Source organism: Diachasma alloeum, unplaced genomic scaffold (assembly GCF_001412515.2).
Source record: "Diachasma alloeum isolate Michigan unplaced genomic scaffold, Dall2.0 Dall_scaffold_00307, whole genome shotgun sequence".
Lineage (NCBI taxonomy): Eukaryota > Metazoa > Arthropoda > Insecta > Hymenoptera > Braconidae > Diachasma > Diachasma alloeum.
In genome coordinates this window covers 736,985-761,897 of record NW_021680446.1, presented here as the reverse complement: position 1 = coordinate 761,897, position 24,913 = coordinate 736,985, and the positions used below count along the sequence as shown (strand labels likewise).

General features: G+C 39.2%; 6 protein-coding genes across 12 annotated transcripts in view; 3 read left to right on the top strand and 3 right to left on the bottom strand.

The window, feature by feature from the left end:
* Positions 1-229: 229 nt before the first annotated feature.
* On the bottom strand, positions 230-2,229 carry LOC107039771. The gene is made up of 2 exons (XM_015259552.2): positions 1,555-2,229; positions 230-795 (listed from the first exon to the last, which is right to left on the bottom strand). The coding sequence occupies exons 1-2, from the start codon at positions 1,748-1,750 to the stop codon at positions 449-451; spliced, it is 543 nt and encodes a 180-aa protein (XP_015115038.1). The 5' UTR covers positions 1,751-2,229; the 3' UTR covers positions 230-448.
* Positions 1,947-7,992, top strand: LOC107039767 (serine/threonine-protein kinase unc-51). Its single transcript, XM_015259544.2, has 9 exons — positions 1,947-2,438; positions 2,994-3,086; positions 3,176-3,226; positions 3,368-3,437; positions 3,514-3,690; positions 4,839-5,897; positions 6,364-6,860; positions 7,425-7,560; positions 7,640-7,992. Exons 1-9 carry the CDS (start codon positions 2,349-2,351, stop codon positions 7,711-7,713), a joined length of 2,247 nt encoding a protein of 748 aa, XP_015115030.1. The 5' UTR covers positions 1,947-2,348; the 3' UTR covers positions 7,714-7,992.
* LOC107039770 (translocator protein) lies at positions 7,914-10,152 on the bottom strand. The gene is made up of 3 exons (XM_015259551.2): positions 9,765-10,152; positions 8,969-9,181; positions 7,914-8,302 (listed from the first exon to the last, which is right to left on the bottom strand). Exons 1-3 carry the CDS (start codon positions 10,011-10,013, stop codon positions 8,114-8,116), a joined length of 651 nt encoding a protein of 216 aa, XP_015115037.1. The 5' UTR covers positions 10,014-10,152; the 3' UTR covers positions 7,914-8,113.
* LOC107039769 (GATOR complex protein NPRL2) lies at positions 9,772-18,144 on the top strand. Of its 6 annotated transcripts, none has more exons than XM_015259548.2 (7): positions 9,772-10,212; positions 10,622-10,824; positions 10,881-10,972; positions 11,730-11,886; positions 11,967-12,453; positions 15,831-16,000; positions 16,068-16,844. In XM_015259548.2, the coding sequence occupies exons 2-7, from the start codon at positions 10,690-10,692 to the stop codon at positions 16,254-16,256; spliced, it is 1,230 nt and encodes a 409-aa protein (XP_015115034.1). In that variant the 5' UTR covers positions 9,772-10,212; positions 10,622-10,689; the 3' UTR covers positions 16,257-16,844. The 6 variants fall into 6 exon arrangements, with proteins under 6 accessions (XP_015115034.1, XP_015115033.1, XP_015115032.1 ...); XM_015259547.1 differs by lacking the exon at positions 9,772-10,212 and adding an exon at positions 10,222-10,302; XM_015259546.1 differs by lacking the exon at positions 9,772-10,212 and adding an exon at positions 10,228-10,302 and having other exon boundaries at positions 10,544-10,824.
* LOC107039768 (cilia- and flagella-associated protein 45) lies at positions 17,138-20,101 on the bottom strand. The gene is made up of 3 exons (XM_015259545.2): positions 19,952-20,101; positions 18,924-19,708; positions 17,138-17,830 (listed from the first exon to the last, which is right to left on the bottom strand). The coding sequence occupies exons 1-3, from the start codon at positions 20,099-20,101 to the stop codon at positions 17,206-17,208; spliced, it is 1,560 nt and encodes a 519-aa protein (XP_015115031.1). The 3' UTR covers positions 17,138-17,205.
* A 3,479-nt stretch (positions 20,102-23,580) lies between these two features.
* Positions 23,581-24,913, top strand: part of LOC107039766 — a 12,583-nt gene continuing 11,250 nt past the window's right edge. For both annotated transcript variants that reach the window (XR_001460976.1, XM_015259542.1), the window contains exon 1: positions 23,581-23,709. Coding sequence is in view for 1 of the 2 variants with exons in the window: in XM_015259542.1 (XP_015115028.1) it covers positions 23,697-23,709 (13 nt within the window). In the remaining variant the exon portion in view is untranslated. The remainder of the gene's footprint in view (positions 23,710-24,913) is intronic.

Below are 24,913 nucleotides of genomic sequence, written 5' to 3'. Positions count from 1 at the left end.
TTCACGTCCCTCATATTAAATTTATTCCGAGGAAAAGGGAATGGAAAGAGAAATTGAGGAAAAATATATTGCACGTCTGTTCAAATTCTCGTTTCCACATTTTCATAATTTTCTCTTTCTCTTCTGTAAAATCCACTCAAATGCAGTGTGAGGAGTGCAAAATTTAACGGGATTCAATGGATTAAATAAAATTAATAAAGGGACTAAAAAGAAAAAATTGAGAAAAATATTCCACTTATTCTGCTTTATTTCAAATTCACGTCAGTTCAATTGCCTAATGAATCCTCGTGTCAATAAATAAAAAAAACGACCCCACATAATCATGGATAACTGAATAATACTGAAGACTTAATGCATAGAATACACGATAGATAATGAAAATAATAATGTATTATATGAATCTCTTAATCCTAAACCGTTGAAGATTCTCGATAGGGGTTTATCTGTGTTATGTGGAAGATTTGGGTGGGTCTGCAGGTTCGGTTTTGATCTCGGGCTCCTCCAGGATGATCTCGAGGCAGTCGTGATGGTCCGGGTAGTCCTCGGAGCTCTTGGGCTTGCGAAATGACAGCTCGGGGTGCCTCTTCATGAAGCCAGTGTACCAGTCCAGTCCCGCCATGCCGTCCTCTGCGTTGAATTTGTGCTGGACGTTGCACTTCTCTGCGAGCTGGTACGCCAGCTTCCTCAGGTCCTTTGTTGTGAACTTCTCGGTGTTGGTTTTCTGGACCTGCTGAATGTACTCCACGAGGCATTTCTCCTGCTGCTCGGTGAATATCGCTTTGAATTTTCCCAAACCTGAAATTTTTTATTGGAATTTAAGGGGTAACGGAAGCCCCCGCTGAACTTTGGTTTGACGTGCATTTGGGGAGACTGTTATAGTTCTTTTTAGAAATCAGTAGCGAAGTGGTAAACCTATTTAAGTCGACTCATCTCCCAGTTGAGTTGTTGAGGAATATTTCCGAATCTAATGGACATAGCGAAATTTTCGTAATTACATTTGTTGTAGCTCTCAATCGACTCTATAAAAAAGGTTATCACGAAAATTTTGCTACCTCCCTTTGATTCCGAGATATTTGTTGAAAACTGGTTAATCTCTTTTTTTCAGTACAAAGGACAATTCTTTCCCTTTCTGATGAGCCTAAACTGAGCTCTATTGATAGGGGAGGGTGGGGTAAAACGGACCCTTTTCACTTTTTTTGAAATATTCATGACGTGTTGAATTATTAGTGAAATGGAATAATTTTATTTTTCAATTGAAAAACAATGATTCCTCTTTGTGATGAGCTTAGACTGAGCTCAATTGATAAATCTGTTTCCGAGTTATGAATATTTTTAAAAAAGTCGTGTCCATTTTACCCCACCCTCCCCTACTCCCTTCTGCCCCTTCGCTACTGAAATAGATGACAATTTTAAGGGATCTTTAGCGAAAAAAATGGGAATTACAGGGCGTTCTTCAACCCCAAACACCTCCCAACCAAATGGCCAAATTCAGCCGACCCAACTCTCCTCACAACCCCCCAAAACCCCAAAAAATCAATCACCAATCATCTCTACCTTTCTTAGCAGCTTCCTCCAGCGAGCACCCACTCTGATACTTCTTAACTCGATTCTGCAGAGTGGTACTGGGCACACTGAATAACTGTGCAGCCTTATTAATCCCCAATTTCTTCTCCACAACCATAGCAATGGCCTGTGCCATATCCGTCGAGCTCCAGCTCTGCCTATCAGTCTTCCTCTTGTAGTTCCTCATCTCAGCCCCAACCCCAACTGGAAAAATTTATCGGCCTCGAAATAACAAACACAAAACAACGACTTTTAACCTAAAAACGAGAGCTCGGTCTACTTTTCGGAGAAAAAAATTCCTCACTCCGTTCTACTTCAAACACAGCTGACTGCGCATGCACACGTTACCCCTCCCCCTCGCGCCGTCACTCCATTCCCTCAACAGGAATCATGCGCCTGACATTTTGCGACTCGACTCCGTTACGAGTTCTCCATCAGTCGCTTGGCCCCGTTGTGTTGCGTTTCAGTATTTTTCATTACCATTTTTTGTAAAGAACAGTTGAATAATCAAGATGGATACGACGAGTGAACGAGTGACTCTCTAACCGCAGTCCAACAAAATGTAGCCCCCAAAGTACTTCAATTGTTGTTTATTTTTTTTATTAGTTTTTTTACTGTGGACTAATGGAGACGGAAATTCAAGCCACGGGGTTTTATCCTTCGTATTGATCCCCACGATGATGCTCTCGGTGGTGGCAGCGTGTTTGTAAACTTTTGACCTCTCGATAGCCCTGGAAGGGGAGTATTTTCGGTTGTTTATTGGTTCGGGGATTTTAATGTGAATCATGGAGACTGTTGGGGATTACGAGTACAACACCAAGGATCTCATTGGACATGGGGCTTTTGCCGTTGTCTTCAAGGGGAGACACAGAAAAGTTTGTACCATTTTTTATTTTATTTGTTTTGAGGATTGATCACACCGACACGCACGAAAAAATTTAATAGAAAAACATGTCGAATTCGTTGGAAAATTTTATTGAATTTCTATTAAACTTTCTATTGGTTTTTGACTGATTCTGTTGACATGTTCAGTAGGAAAAGTCAACAGAATTCGATTTTTCTATGTAACTTATTGTTTTCGTATATTTTCTATAGAATTTGCGCGACTCAAATTTTCTAAGATTTATTCATTCTATTTTTCTTTTCTTCTCATCAAGAAAATCAAACGAAAAAACTGGGAAAATTTGAGCCGAGGAAATTCTACAGAAAATATCTCAATAGAATAAGTTATGTAGAGAAATTGGATTTTATTGACTTTTTTTACGGAATATTTTCTATTGAACATTTCGACAGAATCGGCCGAAAACTGATAGAACAGTTCAACAGATATTCAATAGATTTTTCTAACTAGTGATAACACCTGGACAAACGTGAATCAAGATTCTCGTAATTTTTTTTCCCCAAATTTATCACTTCATTCATCGTTTCAGAAAGCCAATTTCATCGTTGCCATCAAGAGCATCACGAAGAAGAGTCTGGCCAAATCCCAGAATTTACTTGGAAAGGAAATTAAAATTCTGAAGGTACTATTTAAACATTGAGTAATCATCCACACCCTCAATTTTTTTAAATTGAATTGTTTGTTAATTCAAATGTTGAATTATTTATTCAGGAATTAACAGAACTCCATCACGAGAATGTCGTCGCACTACTGGACTGCAAGGTGAGTCACAGAAACAATAAAAAAATTTCAAGATCAACGAGTTCATATTTGATGCGTAAAGAGTATTTTTACGTCGGGTAAAACCGAATAAAATTGTGCGAATAAAGATAAATAAAGTCATGAGAATTTTTTCTTCAACAGGAATCAAATCATAATGTCTTCCTGGTCATGGAGTACTGCAATGGAGGTGATCTGGCTGATTACCTTGGCGGTGAGTCCTCAATCTCTCCAGAATCCTCGAAACCGCTCAGCAAAAATTGAAAAATAAATTGTCTCATCAATTCCAGCTAAAGGTACCCTGTCAGAGGACACAATCCGGGTGTTCCTGAAGCAGCTGGCAGGAGCCATGAGGGCCCTCAACGACAAAGGAGTTGTTCACAGAGATCTGAAGCCCCAGAATATTCTGCTGAGCCACAATTGTGGAAAGGCATGTCCCCAGCCTCACCAAATCACCCTAAAAATAGGTAAAACACCTTTTCAGTATTTTCATTCTATAGGAAATATTGACTCTATGGGAACGTCTGGATTTTTCATGTTACCTTCACATTACCTTCCATTTTTATTTCTACTAGATTAGGCCGCCTACGTATTCTCTACCTTACGTGCCTCAGGAATTGGTAGAACCGAGATATAGATGCTTTCGATGAATTTCCACTGATATTAAAAGTTAATGTGATTGTGGTAGAGATTATGTTGAAGTCCATTAGGTTCTTCCAAAGTATATTCACTCCATAAGAATCATTGGTATTTGGATTATCCACTGAGATAAGAATCCATTGAGATAAGAAATTTTGAAGACAGAAAATTTACCGATCTCTCGAAGAACCAACGGGTTTTTTCGTTTTTTCAATTACCAAGGGAATGAGTATCAGGTATGCATTATCATTTTCAATTCAAACTCTAAATCATTCGTGATGAAGTGGCAATATTAAACTTCGGTCGAACAGGGATTTTATTTAATATGAAAAATCCAAATTATTCTCTAGGTAAAAACCAAAACAAAATTATCATGAATTGAGGCACGATTGTGAATTATTTGTTTTTAAAAATATTGTTGAAAATTTGCAATTTAGAATACTGAAATTTAATCATTTTTTCTATTTAGTTTAGTATTTATATATTATATTACATTATATTATATTATATTATATATTATAATGTCTAATATATAATATAATATTATATATAATATAGTATTTATATTTTATTTACTTAAATTTAATTTGATGAATAATCAATTTTATGTTATTTATTATATCAAAATTGGAGAAAAAACGATAAAATTTTTTTTATAAATATATTATATGATAGTATAATGCTAAAGAAAGAACGATTAGGCAGAATATATTGGCTTCAAAAAACATTACGTTAGATTTTTTCTTAAAGGAATTCTTAGAGTCTTCTAGTAGGTGACTTATCAATTTGAACATAAATTTCACAAAACCCCGTGCACAACGAAAAATGAGTTTATCCATTTCTGCCGAGGCTTGCGACTAATTGTCTTTAGCATCAGAAAACTTAGTTTTACATGTTCTGCCGTCAGCCGAAAAAATGACAGAATTTTCCTCGCCCATGAAAAAAAAAACGCCTAAAACGAGCCAAAAAATTTCAGCGGATTTCGGCTTCGCCAGATTCCTCCAGGACGGTGTAATGGCAGCGACCCTGTGTGGCTCCCCGATGTACATGGCGCCGGAGGTGATAATGTCAATCCAGTACGACGCAAAAGCGGACCTCTGGTCCCTAGGCACAATAGTATTCCAATGTCTAACAGGAAAAGCGCCTTTCCAAGCTCACACCCCTCAAGCCCTGAAGTTATTCTACGAGAAGAACGCAAATTTGAGTCCGAAGATTCCCCCAGGCACATCCCCAGAGTTGTCGCACCTGCTGATGGGTCTCCTGAGGCGAAACGCGAGGGACAGAATGTCATTCGAGGAGTTCTTCACCCATTCTTTCCTCCAAGGCCCCCGAGAGAGCCCGAGCCTGGTGCCAGTGGAGTTGCCAGCATCTCCGGAGACTGTTGAGCCCCAGATCGCAGGGACAGTGGCCCTGTCAGGCCCGGAGACCCACAGCCCCTGCTCCAGCCCCGAAGACGACTTTGTCCTCGTTCCAAGTGATTTAAGCAGCGATACAGATAATAATCCCAATCCCCAGGTGAAGTACACGAAGCAGACGAGTAGAGAGGCTGTCTCACCGCCGAGGCCCTGCTTCCTACCCATCTCTGAACCCATACCAGTGCCAAGCCAGCGAACCAGTGTGCAGTCGTCGTCGCCAGGGCGTGGGGCGAGCTCAGTGGTCCCCAGGTCGCAGCCCATCAGCATGAAGAGGAGTGTCGATTCACACCGGAATCCATCGGTGGATATCGGATCACTGAGTCCTCCAAGTGTCCAGTTTGTCATTGGAACTCCTCCTGGGAGACGGCTCAGCGAAACTCCACCACCTCCCAACACCTGGCAGGTCAGTCCTGTCGCCAGGCACTCGCAGCTGTCCTCGGGGGCTTCGCCACTGAGGAGGTCCTCGGTTAATAATAGCGCCAGCTCACCACTACTCACTGGCCCTCTTGCCGTGCTGGGGTCACCCACTGCTAGGGCTCTTCAGGATAATAATAATACGCTGAGGCACTCGCCCGTCATTCCCTTTGGAACGAGGGCTATCACACTTCCGGAGATATCAGGTCATTTTTTTTTTTTTTTGTATTTATTAAGGCTCGGGTGTACTATCTTTCGAACGTCATCTCGATGGGTTTTTTCATCCTTCGTCTGTTTTGTTATTCACCAGGGAAAATGACAGTTAATAGATAATTTGCCACAGCGAATCAGATATTTGTAATTTCCACATTTTCAACTCATTCTGAATCTCAATTAAAAATGCTCTTTGAAAAAGTTCAGAATTTTTTCCATTTTTTTCACTATTCTATCATATTTTTTGGGAATTTCTACATGATGTACCTCTCAATTGACAATTTTGGATTACGAAAGATTAAAAAAATCCAGATAACATTCGAAAGATAGTACACCGGGGTCTTAATCCCAAAGCTTTTCTGACTTTCCTTCGTAAAGCTCCTCATTAAGAATCAAATCCTCATAAAAAAATCCTGAAAAAAGCGTCAAATATTTTCAATTTTTTTTTAAATTCCTCAGAAGCTGGAAGTTTTCAGAGTTTCTTTCCGGAGCTAAACGCGGGTTCCTCGGACGACCGCCCCTTGACGTTCATCGCCCCAGAGCTCCCAGAGGAGACCCTCCTGGAGCGTGAGCACAACGAGATCCTCGCCAAGTTGAATTTCGTTGTTGCCCTCTGCGATTGTGTCTCGGAGGTGGCGAGAACCCGCGCTGGTCCCCTTGGCGCTCCACTGGGTGGACTGGAGCAGGCGAGCAATGCGGCCACTAAGAGAAGGGCAGAACAGGTGATACTGCTGGTTAGGGCCCTCCAGTGGTTGAGCTCTGGCCTGAGTCTAGCCACCCAGCAACTGAAGGCTGGGAGGCTGCAGCCAACAGCCAGTGTCAAAGAGGTCGTTAGCACCATGAATGATAAATTTAGATCCTGTCTCGCCGAGTGCAAACAACTCAACAGCGCCGGATTGTTGAGACAAACTGGCGCCACTGCTGATAAAATACTCTACAATCATGCGATACAAATGGTAATAATTAACGTCTACTCAATTTGAAGGAATTTGAGGGGCGACTACTGTGAGTTTTTAAAGTCGTGGGCTATTTTAATGCCATTCTTCGTGCATTGATGATCGATTATATATGTAGAAAAATGAATGATTAGTGGAAAAAAATTAATTCCCATTTAAAAAAAATGTATATATTATTATGTTATTATATTATTTATATATATAAATTATATAATAATATAAAGAATAAAATAATATTATATATATTATTATATTCTATTAATTTATTTTATTGTTTTCTTTCCAATTTGTCTTTGCGGTTAGATTACACTAAATTTATTGGATTCTATTCTCATTGTAGTATACAAATTGTGGGAACAGTTTTTCTCATTTTCAAATGAAGAGATTTATGTTAAATAATATCAGTATAATATAATAATTCCTCTCGATAAAATCAGATCATGAAAATGAAATTTTTCGTTTTCATGATCTGATTTCATTGAGAGGAAATGAGGAAAATGCGGGGAGAGATGATCAGCAAGAAAATAAAAATAACGATTCATTCTGTTATAAAATTCATTTCAGTGTCAATCAGCAGCCCTAGACGAGCTATTTGGCAATCCAGCTGAATGTTTCCAGCGTTATCACACCGCCCAGATTCTCCTGCACTCATTATCGCAGCACGTCAGCCACAGTCAAGACAGGGCTTTGCTCATAAAATGTAAGACATCATCGAGACATTATTTCCTTGATAACAAAAATTACTCATCACTTGGTAATTATTAATGATTTTGTCACAGATAAATCGGCAGTGGAGAAACGACTGTACGTCCTCCAACAGCAGGGATACATATACGCAACAGATCCCACGTAACGCTTGTAAAAACGAGAGTAAACCCGTAGGATCAAATAATCGATCCACTGTTTAACTGTATCCAAACCATAAATAAGTGAATGGGCGATGCAATAAGAAGGATCAACGAGCAAACAAGCAAAAGTATATCAGGGGAGAGTGATGAGAGATGAGTGATGGTTATCCTTCGATTTATTTACATGAAAAAAAAACAAATGATCTATATAAATAATGTAATGTAACCGTGATTTATCAATCTTTATTTCATATAAAGTAATAAACATGTGTATACTATGAATATTGGCTCGTAAAATTGTGCTAAAAAATATCTAGCAGAAACTCTCAACCATTAGTATTTTTTGAAGTCGGAATGTGTGAAGTGAATCAAAATTGAGAAGCATTTTCAAGGCACTTTGATTATTCAGTTCTTCTTATCCTCGATGGCTGGTGTCTCTTTATTGTCGCGATAGATGACGTAGTTCAGCGCAGTTGCGAAGGTGGTCCAGGCGATGTAGGGGAGGACGAGGTAACCGGCGACTGGATTCACCTGGTGAAATGCCACTGCCAGGGCCACGGTCGACCCCCAGAGGACCACAATCTCGCAGAGGGCCTAGGAGAAATATCGAAGTGACTAATTTTGGAGGGATTTTTGGGGAACGAACGAGAGCTGGAAAGAGCGTCGTCTTATCACATTCACATGCCTTAATGACAAATCAGTTGGCCAGTTTTCAGCGAATATCTCGGAGTCTAAGCCAGATAGCAACATTTTTGTTTGAACCTTTTTTGCAGCTCTCGGTTCGCTCTACAAAAAAGGTTATGGTGATCATTTCGCTATCTCGCTTAGATTCGGAAATATTTTCCGAAAACTCAACTGGGAGATGGGTCGACTTGAAATCAGAGATGGCCATATTCATCAATTATAATTGCCGTTAAATTATGAAGTTGTCTATTGTTGAGATGAATTTCAAGCAAAATTTAAATATTAAATTAATTATCGATTTGTCAATTCAAATTTTGAATCATTTTATTACTCAATAATTTAGGTTATTGGATTGTTTGATATTAAATTGATTAGATTGGATTGATAGATTATTTGGATAATCGAAAATCAACACTTAAAATTTAGGATTAACTTGTTAATGAAAAATTTACATTTCAATATTACCATTAATTGAAAAATTTAGTTATTAAATTTTATAATATTTTAAATTTCGATAAGTATAATTGAACTTTGTTCAATATGAGTGGTCGTCCCTCACTGGAATCATTCACTTACGATTTTGATGTTGTGGCATCCGAAGAAAATGGGTGTCCACGCCCAGTTGAGGGCAAGATTAGCCCCGTAAATGGACAACGGGAGGGCTGCGCCCTCGAAACCACCTCCATCACGGTAAACGAGGTACGAGGCGTACCCTACAGAGCAGTAGATCGAAGTCCAGGCGGGTCCAAAGGCCCACTTGGGAGGTGTCCACGATGGTTTCTTCAGGGACTACCCCATAAAAATAAAATAAACAACAATTCAGTAGCGAAGTGGCCAAACTGTTCAAGTCAATTTGGTCTTCAGTTGAGTTTTCCCGAAATATTTCCAAATTTAAGCGAGATAGCGAAATTTTCATAATAACCTTTTTTGTAGAGGGAATTGAGAGCTACTAAAAAGGTCATGAGAAAAATTTTGCTATCTCCCTTAGATTCCGAGATATTCATTGAAAACTGGCCAATACCCAAAATCGATTTAAATCGTTTGAAGACTCGAGCTCAGTTTGATCAATTGAGCTCAGTTTAGGCTCGTTACAAAGGGGAAGAATTGTTCTTTGCATTGAAAAAACAATTATTAAATTTTATCAACATTTCAACATTTGTCCGTTTTGCCCCAGCCTCCCCTATCAACATTTTTTATTACCATTGTTATTCCTGAGTTATTAACATCGATTACTGCGCTCATTTAGTAAAAAAATCGACAACTTTCAGTCAAAAAATTTGTTCAAAAATTTCTCTCAAATTGGTGGCCCTGAGGTAAATTAAACCCCTTAAGGAGGTTCAGTGTCCCCACCGAAATACTTTAGCCTCCTCACCTCATACCAGGGGTTGATATTTCTCCTCGTGATGACAGCCCCCGCCCACCCCCCAATATTCGGGTGAATGACCCCGGCAAGCGCTGGCCAGTGAACACTAATCGTCATTGTGCCCCAACGAATTGTTATCCCCTCGAACCTTCGCTTAAAACGCACTTGACCAGCTACTCCGAAAAATCCGGCCTTATCATCCAGCGCAGTGATGATGTAACGAGCTATAACTGTATTTTCGTAAAGGCACTGTTGCATGGATTTTCCGAGTCCGAGTATTTGTTGTGCACTGACCTTGCTGACCGACGGGGGAAACCGAAATTCTCGGAAATCAGGTTCAAAACACACAATACCTCCCCTGATTGTTTACATCACTCAGGACTGGGGGGAGGGGGACTCAAGGTCAGGGCTGAGCTCGAAGTGCCAAAAAAGGAGCGCCAGGGAGGGGGCATTTGAGGTTAGTTCAGGGAGAATTGAGAGTAATTTCTCCCCCCTAAAGTCTTCCTCTCATTTTATTCATCAAATTATGGAATTAGGGGACGTTGGGGTAAAATGGACACTTTTGACTTTTTCAAAAATATTAGTGACGGGTCGAAATGTTGATGAATTTTAATCTTTTTTTTTTTTAATACAAAGAACAATTCTTTCCCTTTGTGATGAGCCTAAGCTGAGCTCAATTGATCAATTTGTTTCTGAGTTATGAATAATTTAAAAACAGTCTAGTGTCCGTTTTACCCCACCCTCCCCTAACATCAACAAATTAATAACCTCACCCTCCCCTAAAATAGCCTACGTAATTTACAACTTCCTCAAAAACATTGACAAACACATTTCTCCTAATTTATAATCTCCATAACGGCCGCAAGACATTTCAGTCAGTGCCATAAAAATAGAAGAAGAATTGAGAGGGCTCGGGGGGTGACACGTCGAGCTAATGACACATGGGGAACACGAGGAGATGCTGGCGAGTGGGAGCTACTCTGAGGACTCCAGGGAGGACAAGAGTGCCATCAGGTGCATCTTCTTCTCCGAGTTTCATCACATAGCTGGGCCCAAAATCACCTGTCAGGTTCGTTTGGTTCGAAGGCGAGCTACTGACGAATTTTCAATATTCTCTCTTGACAGGTGCCTGACAACTATGTTTCCAAAGACATTTTCGATAATGTCTCGGTTTACATTATCCCGAAGGCTCAACTGCAGAGGAGCACAATCACCGTGTGAGTGATTGTAATTTTTTAAATTAATATTTCACCATTTCCTTAGAGTAGCTCTACCCTTACGGTAAACTCAAAGGTTATTGAAAACTGAAAAAAATTGCAGACAACTCAATCTCTAATTTTTTTCTCAATGACACTGCCTTGGTCGAATGCGTTTTTGACTGGAAATTCTTTTGCTGCAGATTTTGTTGACTGAATTTTTGCGACTGTTGCAATTTTTTCGGAAACAAAATTCAATCAAAAATCTCCAACAAAAAATTCCCATTAAAATTGAGTTTTGTTGTTTTGATGTTGTAAATATAATCATTGAATTCAAATGTGGGAATGTGAGTGCACGAATTGGTATGTCAAGTACCAATACGAATTTTTGAAATGCTTATGTCCCAAAAACTAATTCAGTACTGAAGTAGTAAAAGAAGATGAGTCAATTTTGACCATTGACCAGTTTTCAATGAATATCTCGGAATCTAAGGGAGATAGCAAAATTTTCGTTATAACCTTTTCTGTGGAGCCGATTGAGTGCTACAAAAAACATGATGACGAAAATTTCGCTATCTCCCTTAGATTCTGAGATATTCCACCAAAACTCAACTGGGCGATGAGTCGACTTAAACCGTTACCCTTCACTGCTGAATTCCCAGGGAATGTTTTCCCCATTTGCCCCGTATTCCTAAAAATGGTGCGGAAAATATGTCAAATATCAGCTCCAGAGGAGTCGTAATCTCCCCATTACCTAAGACCGAATTTCTTCACGCAGGACTCTGAGAGATTGTAAAATCCTGGGCTTTCCAGTGAAAATAGACGACAAAAAATACGCAAGAAACGCATTCTACTTCAACCTCTGCTTCGTGTGCGACGCAGAAGCGAGGACCGTTCACTACGAGCCAGTCGTCAAAAAAATGTCTGATTTTCTGGTAAATAAATTCCCTCAGCACGTGCCAGCCACCGACCCCCGTTAATTCACCGACCCATTCCACGTTTATATTGTCATCAGATGGCATTAGAAGTCGAGAATTGTTTTCTCTCCTCAGTCTCAGAGGACAAATGCCGCCTCTCCGAGATGCTCCGACAGGTGATGAACGACCTGAATACCCACAAGATGTGCATATTAACCGAGGGAACGATGACAACTCACTTGAAGGTCGTGAGACTGGCGGCCGAGCCCAAGCCAGTGCTCGATCACCAAGTGCCAATCTTCCTGGAGGGCAAGGAGGCGTACTGCAGTGACCAGTGGGATCTGACGACCCAACAGGTCCTCCCCTACATCGACGGCTTCAACCACGTCGCCAGGATCGCAGCCGAGGCGGACGTCGAGAACAACTTGGTCAAGAGTTGTGTTCAAAATTTAGTGTATTACGGTGTCGTCACTCTTATCCCCATTTTCCAATACAGCAATGTTTACGCGACGACTCCTAAACTGAAGGAACTCGCTGAAGACTACGGGCTGCAGCAGAGGTCCATCGCTTATGCCTCGAAATCACGTGAGAATTCATTTTTTTATGGAAATCGAAACCAAACGTTGTTGAATTTTTTTATTCTCTACCTTACGTGCCTCGGGAATTGGTAGAACCGAGATATAGATGTTTTCGATGGATTTCCAGTAATATTAAGAGTTAATGATTGTGGTAGAGATTATGTTGAAGTCCACTAGGTTCTTCCAAAGTATATTCACTCCATAAGAATCATTGGTATTTGGATTATCCACGTTCACACACGAATCGAGGGAAAAACACAATTGCGATTTTGAGATGAGAAATTTTGAAGACTGAAAATTTACCAATCTCTCGAAGAACGAACGGGTTTTCTCGTTTTTCCAATTACCAAGGGAATGAGTATCAGGTATACATTATCATTTTCAATTCAAATTCTAAATCATTTGTGATGAAGTGGCAATATTAAGCTTCGGTCGAACAGGGATTTTATTTATTATGAAAAATCCAAATTATTCTCTGTAGGTGAAAAACCAAAACAAAATCATCATGAATTGAGGCACGATTCTAAGATTAATTTGATAATTTGTTAATTTGAAGATTAATTGAATAATTAATTGAATAATTTTTTTATTCTCTATCGTACGTGCCTCAGGAATTGTTAGAACCGAGATATAGATGTTTTCGATGAATTTCCAGTAATATTAAAAGTTAATGATTGTGGTAGAGATTATGTTGAAGTCCACTAGGTTCTTCCAAAGTATATTCACTCCATAAGAATCATTGGTATTTGGATTATCCACGTTCACACACGAATCGAGGGAAAAACACAATTGCGATTTTGAGATGAGAAATTTTGAAGACTGAAAATTTACCAATCTCTCGAAGAACGAACGGGTTTTCTCGTTTTTCCAATTACCAAGGGAATGAGTATCAGGTATACATTATCATTTCCAATTTAAATTCGAAATCATTTGTGATGAAGTGGCAATATTAAGCTTCGTCGAACAGGCATTTTATTTATTATGAAAAATCCAAATTATTCTCTGTAGGTGAAAAACCAAAACAAAATCATCATGAATTGAGGCACCATTATGAATTATTTGTTTTTAAAAAGTGTTGAAAATTTGCAATTTAGAATACTGAAATTTAATTCTTTTTTATATTTAGCTTAGTATGTATATATCAGATTATATTATATTATATGATATATAACATAATATTTATACTATATATATTGTAGTATTTACTAGCATCATCAGTATCATCAACATCATCAACCAAATGAGCATGATCATCATGCATGCGATTTCTCTTTCAGAATATTCAGGAATAAGTGTGACATCTCCTTTTTATATGAGAGATAGCTCCTCTAAGATTAATTTGATAATTTGTTAATTTGAAGATTAATTGAATAATTAATTGCATAATTTTTTAATTTTTTAATTTTTTAATGATTGTGGTAGAGATTGTGTTGAAGTCCACTAGGTTCTTCCAAAGTATATTCACTCCATAAGAATCATTGGTATTTGGATTATCCACGTTCACACACGAATCGAGGGAAAAACACAATTGCGATTTTGAGATGAGAAATTTTGAAGACTGAAAATTTACCAATCTCTCGAAGAACGAACGGGTTTTCTCGTTTTTCCAATTACCAAGGGAATGAGTATCAGGTATACATTATCATTTCCAATTTAAATTCGAAATCATTTGTGATGAAGTGGCAATATTAAGCTTCGTCGAACAGGCATTTTATTTATTATGAAAAATCCAAATTATTCTCTGTAGGTGAAAAACCAAAACAAAATCATCATGAATTGAGGCACGATTCTAAGATTAATTTGATAATTTGTTAATTTGAAGATTAATTGAATAATTAATTGAATAATTTTTTTATTCTCTATCGTACGTGCCTCAGGAATTGTTAGAACCGAGATATAGATGTTTTCGATGAATTTCCAGTAATATTAAGAGTTAATGATTGTGGTAGAGATTATGTTGAAGTCCACTAGGTTCTTCCAAAGTATATTCACTCCATAAGAATCATTGGTATTTGGATTATCCACGTTCACACACGAATCGAGGGAAAAACACAATTGCGATTTTGAGATAAGAAATTTTGAAGACTGAAAATTTACCAATCTCTCGAAGAACGAACGGGTTTTCTCGTTTTTTCAATTACCAAGGGAATGAGTATCAGGTATACATTATCATTTTCAATTCAAATTCTAAATCATTTGTGATGAAGTGGCAATATTAAGCTTCGGCCGAACAGGGATTTTATTTATTATGAAAAATCCAAATTATTCTCTGTAGGTGAAAAACCAAAACAAAATCATCATGAATTGAGGCACCATTATGAATTATTTGTTTTTAAAAAGTGTTGAAAATTTGCAATTTAGAATACTGAAATTTAATTCTTTTTTATATTTAGCTTAGTATGTATATATCAGATTATATTATATTATATGATATATAACATAATATTTATACTATATATATTGTAGTATTTACTAGCATCATCAGTATCATCAACATCATCAACCAAATGAGCATGATCATCATGCATGCGATTTCTCTTTCAGAATATTCAGGAATAAGTGTGACATCTCCTTTTTATATGAGAGATAGCTCCTCTAAGATTAATTTGATAATTTGTTAATTTGAAGATTAATTGAATAATTAATTGCATAATTTTTTAATTTTTTAATTTTTTAATGATTGTGGTAGAGATTGTGTTGAAGTCCACTAGGTTCTTCCAAAGTATATTCACTCCATAAGAATCATTGGTATTTGGATTATCCACGTTCACACACGAATCGAGGGAAAAACACAATTGCGATTTTGAGATGAGAAATTTTGAAGACTGAAAATTTACCAATCTCTCGAAGAACGAACGGGTTTTCTCGTTTTTCCAATTACCAAGGGAATGAGTATCAGGTATACATTATCATTTTCAATTCAAATTCTAAATCATTTGTGATGAAGTGGCAATATTAAGCTTCGGCGAACAGGCATTTTATTTATTATGAAAAATCCAAATTATTCTCTGTAGGTAAAAAACCCAAACAAAATCATGAATTGAGGCACGATTGTGAATTATTTGTTTTTAAAAAGTGTTGAAAATTTGCAATTTAGAATACTGAAATTTAATTCTTTTTTATATTTAGTTTAGTATGTATATGTTAAATTATATTATATTATATGATATATAACATAATATTTATACTATATATATTATAGTATTTACCAGCATCATCAGTATCATCAACATCATCAACCAAATGAGCATCATCATCATGCATGCGATTTCTCTTTCAGAACATTCAGGAATAAGTGTGACATCTCCTTTTTATATGAGAGATAGCTCCTCTAAGATTAATTTGATAATTTGTCAATTTGAAGATTAATTGAATAATTTTCAGCACGACAGCCAGCTTATTTGAGAGATATCTATCGAATGTACGCGAGTATGACCCACGGAACAAGCATGAGGGACCTGTGTCAACGTCTAAATCCCCAGAATTTGAGAATCAACGAGAGACGACTAGTTCAATTTGGATTGATCGAGGCCCTTATTCGCCGAGTGTACAGGGTAATTACCAGTCCATTCTGGCCAGAAAGAAAACACCCCCAATTCTAAACAAATAAAATAATTCCAGTACCCCATCTACATAAAAGGCACCTGTGGAGAAATGGAGGAGGAAGACGACTGCCGATCGGATTCAATCTACAAATACTTCACGGGTTCCTACAGTCTCGACGAAATTTGCTGCACAACTGGACAGTCAGCAGCCCAGATTGAGGAGACAGTGGAGAAGGACCCCAACGTCGTCATGTTGTGGAAATAATTTACTCCCAAAGCCTAAGAAACCATTCGAAAAGTACAATTTTCTCCGAAAAAAATTCAGTCAAAAAAATCTCCAACAAAAAATTTCCATTAAAATACTTTTGTTGCTTTGACGTTGTAAATACAATCATTGAATTCAAATCTGGGAATGTGAGTGCATTGAAATTCGGCCAGATTGAGGAGACAGTGGAGAAGGACCCCAACGTCGTCATGTTGTGGAAATAATTTACTCCCAAAGCCTAAGAAACCATTCGAAAAGTACAATTTTCTCCGAAAAAAATTCAGTCAAAAAAATCTCCAACAAAAAATTTCCATTAAAATACTTTTGTTGCTTTGACGTTGTAAATACAATCATTGAATTCAAATCTGGGAATGTGAGTGCATTGAAATTCGGCCAGATTGAGGAGACAGTGGAGAAGGACCCCAACGTCGTCATGTTGTGGAAATAATTTACTCCCAAAGCCTAAGAAACCATTCGAAAAGTACAATTTTCTCCGAAAAAAATTCAGTCAAAAAAATCTCCAACAAAAAATTTCCATTAAAATACTTTTGTTGCTTTGACGTTGTAAATACAATCATTGAATTCAAATCTGGGAATGTGAGTGCATTGAAATTCGGCCAGATTGAGGAGACAGTGGAGAAGGACCCCAACGTCGTCATGTTGTGGAAATAATTTACTCCCAAAGCCTAAGAAACCATTCGAAAAGTACAATTTTCTCCGAAAAAAATTCAGTCAAAAAATTCTCCAACAAAAAATTTCCATTAAAATACTTTTGTTGCTTTGACGTTGTAAATACAATCATTGAATTCAAATCTGGGAATGTGAGTGCATTGAAATTCGGCCAGATTGAGGAGACAGTGGAGATAATTTATTCCCAAAGCCTGAGGGCCCCTTGAAAAGTACAATTTTCTCATCAAATAAAATTTTCACGCAACCAAGACTTTCCAATTCACTTGACTTTATCGATCATAGCTTTGACCTCATTGATGTACACCTCCGGGACGTTATTAGCACTCATCTCCTTGCACTTCTTCTCCATAGCTTCCCTCAGTCTCTTCTTCCTCATCTCCATCTCCGCCCGGATGGCCATTCCCTCCTCGACCATTTTCCTCCTCATCTCTCTTTTCCCCCTCTCCTTCTCGTTGACCTGCTGAAGGATAATTGTCCGATGATTGAGCGCCTCCTTCCGCCTCTCCTCCCTCTCCCCCTGCTCCCTGCAGATCGCCTCCTTCTGGTACTGCAGGATCTTCTGGAATTCCCTCCTCTCCCTCTCGATCTCCATCGCCTGCAGCATCTTCCTGTACTTGATCTGGTCCTCTCGGGCCATCGCCAACGCCTTTCGAGTCTCCAATCTCTTCAGCGCTGCCTCTTTCTCCTTTCGTCGCCACTCGCGCTCCACCTCCTCCTGAACCCTCGCTGCATTCAACTCGTCGATTTGCGACTGTAATTCGGTAGCTTGTTGTGTCTGCGCTGCCATTCTAGATCTCTCTCGGTCCTTGCGCGCCTTTGCCAGCCGCTGCTCTTCGGCCTGCGCTGCCTCGCGCTCCGCCTTCTTCTTCTGGTACTCACGAATTCTAAATAATTGCAATTGTACTATTTATACGGCTGATTCTGATTATTCGGGGATAAAAATTTCAGGGGAGAAGCGAATTTCATTTACACTGAAATTATATATTATATAATATATAATAATAATAATAATAACAATTATTATTATTATATATTTTATAATTATATATAATTATATAATTATTATGTGATTATTATATAATTATAATATATAATTATATAATAATATAATAACCTCAATAATATAAATATTATATAATACTCCCAAAGCCTAAGAAAACCATTCGAAAAGTAAAATTTTCTCCGAAAAAAATTCAGTCAAAAAAATCTCCAACAAAAAATTTCCATTAAAATAGTTTTGTTGCTTTGACAATAATGTTGCACTGAAATTATATATTATATAATATATAATAATAATAATAATAATTATCATTATATATTTTATAATTATATATAATTATATAATTATTATGTGATTATTATATAATATATAATTATATAATAATATAATAACCTCAATAATATAAATATTATATATTATATATTTTATGTATCGAATTGGCCTGATTTATATATTGTGATGAGTGAATACCTATTTAAATTCAATCTAAGTTTAAAACGCGCCTCAACCTGATAGCGGACGTGACGTATTATTCCAATCTCTCAAACTCGTTTCTTCCTTATCCTATCTAATAAGAGTAAACGTCGTATTGTATATATGGAAAAGTTAATCCACTCATTAAATAATTAATTTGATAAATCACGACTCAAGATTATTCTCATCACCCTCTCACATATTTTACGTATGTAAAAGTTATATAAAATATGTATGAGACATATATGAAGAAAAATAAAAAATATATAAATATATAAATTTATGAGCTAAAAAAATTGAATTGAATTTTTCCGCACAACCGATGTTAACTAGTTATTAACGAGCGGAGGACTACATAGCTGTAAAACAAAGAAAAACATTATAAAATAAATATTATTAAAAATATAATATAAATGTTTCCACGGGGCAGTCTAACAATTGCATCAGTCAAATGAAACCGATCTGTATCCCGATAAGAAAAGCTGAATAAAATATTTCATCACCTGAGATCCAATATCCTTTGTTCCTCCCTCTCCATCTGCTTGTACCTCATGAGTTTCTCATTTTCGCTGATCAGTTGTTTTCGAACTCTCGCCGCCTCCTCCTCCTTCCTCCTCGCCTTGGCAATCTCCTCGTCCTGCCAGGCGATATTGCTCAGGTTTATGAGCTTTCCCTCCTCCTGCTTCCTCTCGAACTCGATGATCTTCTGCTCCTCATTCTCCAAAATCTGATTGCGAAGTAGTCGAGCGTATTTTCTCCTCCTGGCCATCTCCAGCTCGTCCCTCCTGGCCTCTTCCTCCAACTTCTGCTTGCGCTCTTTCTCCATCATCTGGTTGAGCCGCTTCTCCTCCTCGTTCAACTCCCTCTCGATTATCTTCTTCTCCGACACCTGGAGGTCCCGGATCGCTCGGCACTTGGTCTCGAGGATTAGCCTGTTGCACATCTGGATCTCCTCTTCCTGCTCCAGTTTCAAGTCGTAGGCTCGTTCCAGCAAATGCATTGTTTTTCGTCTCGCCTCGGCCTCGAGGTCGTCCAGCTTCAGGGGCTTGTCCCGGCCCTTCGCCAGGTCTAGCCGCCTTATCTCCTCCTTCCTGGCCATGGATTCAGCCAGCAGACGCGCCCTCTCGTTCTCCACCTCCAGCAGCGCTGCCTCCTTCTCCTCTTTCGTTTGCAAACCGTCGAGGGCACGGGTGCGAAAATAATCATACTCTGATTTTGTTATTATCTTCGCGGATTTCGGAAGGTTCTGGGGAATTTTTTCACACGGAATTCGATGTTGTCGATTACTCTGGAATAAGCAAATTATTGGGAACCGGAGAATGAGAAAATAAGGGGTTTTTGAGAAGTACTTGTTTACTTGGATCAAGAAATTCGGGGCTTGACAATTACCAAGCGCACAGTATCTCACGATGAGAAAATAGTATATTTCGTTACGAGTGTGGAAAAGTGTTTTTTGGCGAGTGGGAGATTTATAGATAGAATTGACTTGAGCAGTTTCACCACTTTGCCACTGAATTGCACATTGACTTACATCTTTAACATTGAAGCAACTCTTATTTGAGGGTGCGGAATTAGCCCTGGCGGTGCTTCCCCTCCCGCCGTTAGAAATCCTCGACCCGCTGCTGACCCTCGTGGCCCTAGCCCCATTTTTCTCAACAGTCCTCACTGGATTTTTCGCCATCCCCAAAAAAAAAAAATCCAAAAAACGGAGAACAGAGGCTAGATGTCAGCCACAAGTCGCACTGGCATTCAGACTGTTTGTTCAATACGAATTGAGCAACGAGATCCCTCGCAGATAAAGAACTGGAATTGTAAATCGATTGCTGTACTCTTTAGCGCAGATCGAAGAGGGGTCACGACACTCTTGCTGACCCCAACGGTCGACTATTACCTACCCCAGGTCTGATAATACCCCGTAGTCATTAATAATAATATGGAGAGAAGGAAAGAAATAGAGCGTTAGAATATTCAATTTAACTTTTTCATTCCCCGTACCCACGCATTCAGTGAAATAGTAATAGTAATGGTAGCATATGAAAAAGTTTCACGACTCGAAGAGCTTTTTTCCCTCGGAATATTCCTTCCGCGTTCGCCTGAAAAATATAACCGCGAAATTATCGAAAAATAAAAACATTTCAAATACCAGGCATCAGGTGAATTTAGAATGACAGCGTTTGTTAACCCTAGTCTGGTCACCGAACGCGCCCCTGCGCCTTAGTCCGCTCCGCGGGGATTCCCCCCGCGTTATTTAGGCTTCAGCGTTGCCGAATTCACTCTACACTACCCGAGCGCGTTTAGCGAGTTTCCGGCAACGTCGCGCCGCGCGCATTTCGGTTGACCGCTCAAGGACGGGGTCCTTATACGCATATGGACCCGAAAAAACGCATGATTCTGTTCAAAACTGGATAACTCCAAAACTGTGACAGATAATCCAATTCCGCCAACGCCATTCGAAAGCTGGATAGTGTAGCTTCAATTTTTGATGCGTTTTATAATGTTTCATGCATCCTAATTTATCGAATCTCAGTGATATTCAGCGCACGTCAGGTTTCGTAACGGAAAGGGCCCCGCACGCGAGGGGTTGAGACGGGAAAAAATAATTCATCTGTTCGAAATAATTTGCCTTCTTTAGGAATTTTGGGCGAATAAGTTCTCCTAAAAACTACTGTAATTTTTAGACACTTCAGTGGACAAAGTCAATTTTTTTTTCTTTTTTCGGGAAGCCAGTCAATTAAAGAAAAGACGCGCGGGGCGGGTTTCCTTCATAGGGTGACCAATTAGGGTTGAAATAGGGACGACAGACCCGAATTTAGATAAAACAAAAGCAAAACTGGCTCTAAAAGGCATGTTCAGATGGCGACAAGAAGGGAACTGGAACGCTAGACAATTGAATTGAACTTTTTTACTCCTCTTACTCACGCATTCAGTGAAATACTAATAGTACTGATAGTTTGCAAAAAACTTTCACGACTCGGAGACCTATTTTTCCCCCGGCGTCTGTTTCCTTCCGCGTTCGCCTAGAAAAAATGAGCGACAAGTCATCGAGAAAAAAAATTGCAATAACAGTCATCAGGTGAATCTGGAATGACAGCGATTTAATAAAGAACGAATGGGAGGGGAATTGAGTGACTGATATTGAAGCTCTCCTCTTCATGAAGAATGTATAAACTCCGGAGAGAGCAGCCGAGGGCTGAGGGAGAGGGATTGTCTCCCGCAAGCTTTGCTTCCCCCTCGTATTTTTTCACCCCCGCGTGATGATACCCCCGAGAAAGGGGGGAAAAATCGTACGAGAAAACTATTGTACGCTGCACTCGTCGCAGGTGAGTAACGAACATATGGTTTCATTGGGAGTTGTAATTTGCACGAACGAGGGGTAGATACGTGGGGATGAATTAACCGCCCCGCACACTTTCTCACATTATCATTTTGCCGGGCAAATTGTACACAATTATCCCGGACGGTAGGTGTTTCATGCTGGTTTATCTTTCTTCATTACCTCGGGGTATGTGACGTTGACAAAATGAGGAACCCATGTTTACGACTATTCTTATCAATCTGTGCTGTTAGAAATTGGTGTCTTGACAGTAAACGGGCGAGATTACAACACATTTTGTCATTTAGACAGAAAAATGCGGGAGAGACGTTGTAATAAGTCATTTTGTTCAGTGAAATCAGTGAATTTAAGCGTCAATAAAACGAATCAAACGGACAGTTCGGGAGTGAAGTGGTCAAACCGTTCAAGTCAGCTCCATTCTAGCGTCAGTTTTATGGGCGAAACAATCCTATAGGATTTCCTGTAGACAGTTCTATAGGATTAAAAAAAATAAATGAAAATTCTATGGGAAAAAAAATTCTGGTTCTAATATTCTGACAAATTCTATAGGAAATGTTCGAATTCTCCATAGGATTTCCTATAGGATTCTATAGGATTCCGTAGGATTTTATGGGATCCTATAAAATTTCCTGTAGGCAATCCTATAGGATTCCATAGAATCCTATGGGAATACGAATTCCTATAGGAAATCCTATGGAGAAATCGAACATTTCCTATAGCATTTTTCCTATAGGATTTCCTACAGAATTATCTATAGAATTTCCTATCGCATTTTTCCTATAGGATTTCCTACAGAATTATCTATAGAATTTCCTATAGGATTGTCTATAGGAAATTCTATAGGAAATGTTCGAATTTTCCGTAGAATTTCTATAGGATAGGGCTTCCTATAGGGTAGGGATTTCTATAGGAAATCCTAGAGGGAAAACCCTATAGAAAGTCCTATAGGAAAAACCCTATAGGGGAAATTCTATAGGGAAAACCCTATAGGGGAAATCCTCTGGGGAAAACCCTACAGAAAGTCCTATAGGATTTCCCATATAGGAATGGTCAATAGAATTTTCTGGAGGATTTCCTACAGAAAATCCTATAGAACTTTCAATAGGGCTTTCCCTAGAGGATTTCCTACATGAAATCCCCTAGAAAATCCTATTCACTACTGACCAGTTTTCAACGAATATCTCGGAATCTAAGGGAGATATCAGAATTTTCCTTATAACCTTTTTCGCAGCTCTCAATTCGCTCTACAAAAAAAGTCATTACAAAAATTTCGCTATCTCCCTTAGATTCCGAGATATTCCTCAAAAACCCAACCGAGAGATAGTCCACTTGAACCGTTTTCCCACTTCGCTACTGAATTTCTGGGACGAAGAAAATCCTGGGAGGACGAGATTGAAAATAAATATTCCCCCAATAAATGATATGTCCATCAATGCTGTACTCTCCGCAACGTCCGTCAGCGTTACGCATCGTAAAAAGTTTACGCTCTGTTTTATAGCGTTTGTCGAGAGCTTTGACCACCACGTGTCCATTGAAAACACATTACAACGCGTGAGCCTTCGAATTAGTTTTTCTCATTGCGAAAAGTGCCAATCGATACCTCCATCATCCAAAGCATGGTAATGAAAAGTCGTGGATCGGTGAAAGAGGGGGAGGAAAACCCGGAGGGCATACGGGAGCGTCAGGGGGTACCGGGTAGTCGTGACGGCCGACGGCTTTACATTGACATCGATACAATACCGAACCCCCCGACAGGCTATAGCGCGTGGAGCCGGCACTCGTGCATTTCCCGGCGGTCACTACTCAGTCGTCGCTAGACAGTCAAAACGTTCGGCTCAACCACTCACTCTCTCTCTCCCCGGCGAAACAAAACGTCATTTCGTGTTAGTTTATTATTGGTTTTCAGTGGAAATAACATTCTGGAAGGGACCGGTCGTGTGTTATGTGCTCCATCGGTAAGAATTCGACCTTCTGCTCACATATTCCCATCGATATCCGGATTTTACCGGTAATTGAACATTCAATTTCGCTCGATTACCGCTTAATCCATCGCCTAGATCCCAAAATTCGTTGGCAATCGGGAAATATTGCTGCCTTTTTTCAAGTCTACAGCACGGGTATAGACTAATCAAACTATTCAGACGTCTTTAGCTATTCCACCATTTTTCGATACTTCAACTCTCCCCGGGAGAACAAAAAGTTTTTTTTACCCTACTCAAAACATTCTGAGGGGGGGAAGAGGGAAAAAAAAATTGTAAACAGAGGAGTTCATGAGAGGCATTCTTTGTGACTCCAGAGGACTCTCCGGGCCGAGTGGGGGGATTCTCGGTACTAAATGGGCTCGTGTTGCTATCGTCACCTAGGTGTTAGTGAGATAAACCAAGAATTCTTAATGATCTGTTGTTGTTTTTTTTTTATTTCGTCTCCGCCAATCGGTTTTTCTCCAGCCGATATTTTCCAGCGATTTTGGTCTCGCATTTTACGTGTGAAAAAAAGCCGTTGTTCCCCCCCCCCTCCCCCCTGCATTAAATATTCAACGGAATATTCGTGATGCCGCGTATTTATCCTCAAATTACGGATATATTTTTCCGATGAAAGGAGAAATAACGGATGGATCGATGCGAAAAACCGTAAATGCCCTGTATTTTTTTTTTTTCGTCAGAGGGTGAAAACAGGAGTAATAGAGATAGAGGATGATAGCAGGGGTGGGATATAACGACGCTGGGTGGCTCGTGACTTATTCACGCGATTCGGTGGTTTCTGGATATAGTCAAAGCTCTTGTAATACAATCGTATGGAAAAAGGTGGGAATACCGCGCACAATGGACACATGTTGGCCAGTGGTGAAAACCTGCGAGAGACTTTTATTGAGTAAATTATAAATCGGCTATCTTTCGCAGGGATATTTTCCTCTCCCCCCAACCACCCCCTCTTACTACCCGTCGGCGCTCTGTTCTTTGGCCCTCTGAACACTGTATTTTCTCCTCTCTTGTATTTTTTCCTCTCTACTCAACCGCCCCCTCTTCCCCCCAACCCCCCTCTCGCCTCCCAACCACCCGCTCTCCCCCCCCTCAACCCCCCGTCACCGCTGTCCTTTGGTCCTCTGGACACTGTATTTTCTCCTCTTGTATTTTTTCCTCTCCCCTCAAGCACCCCCCC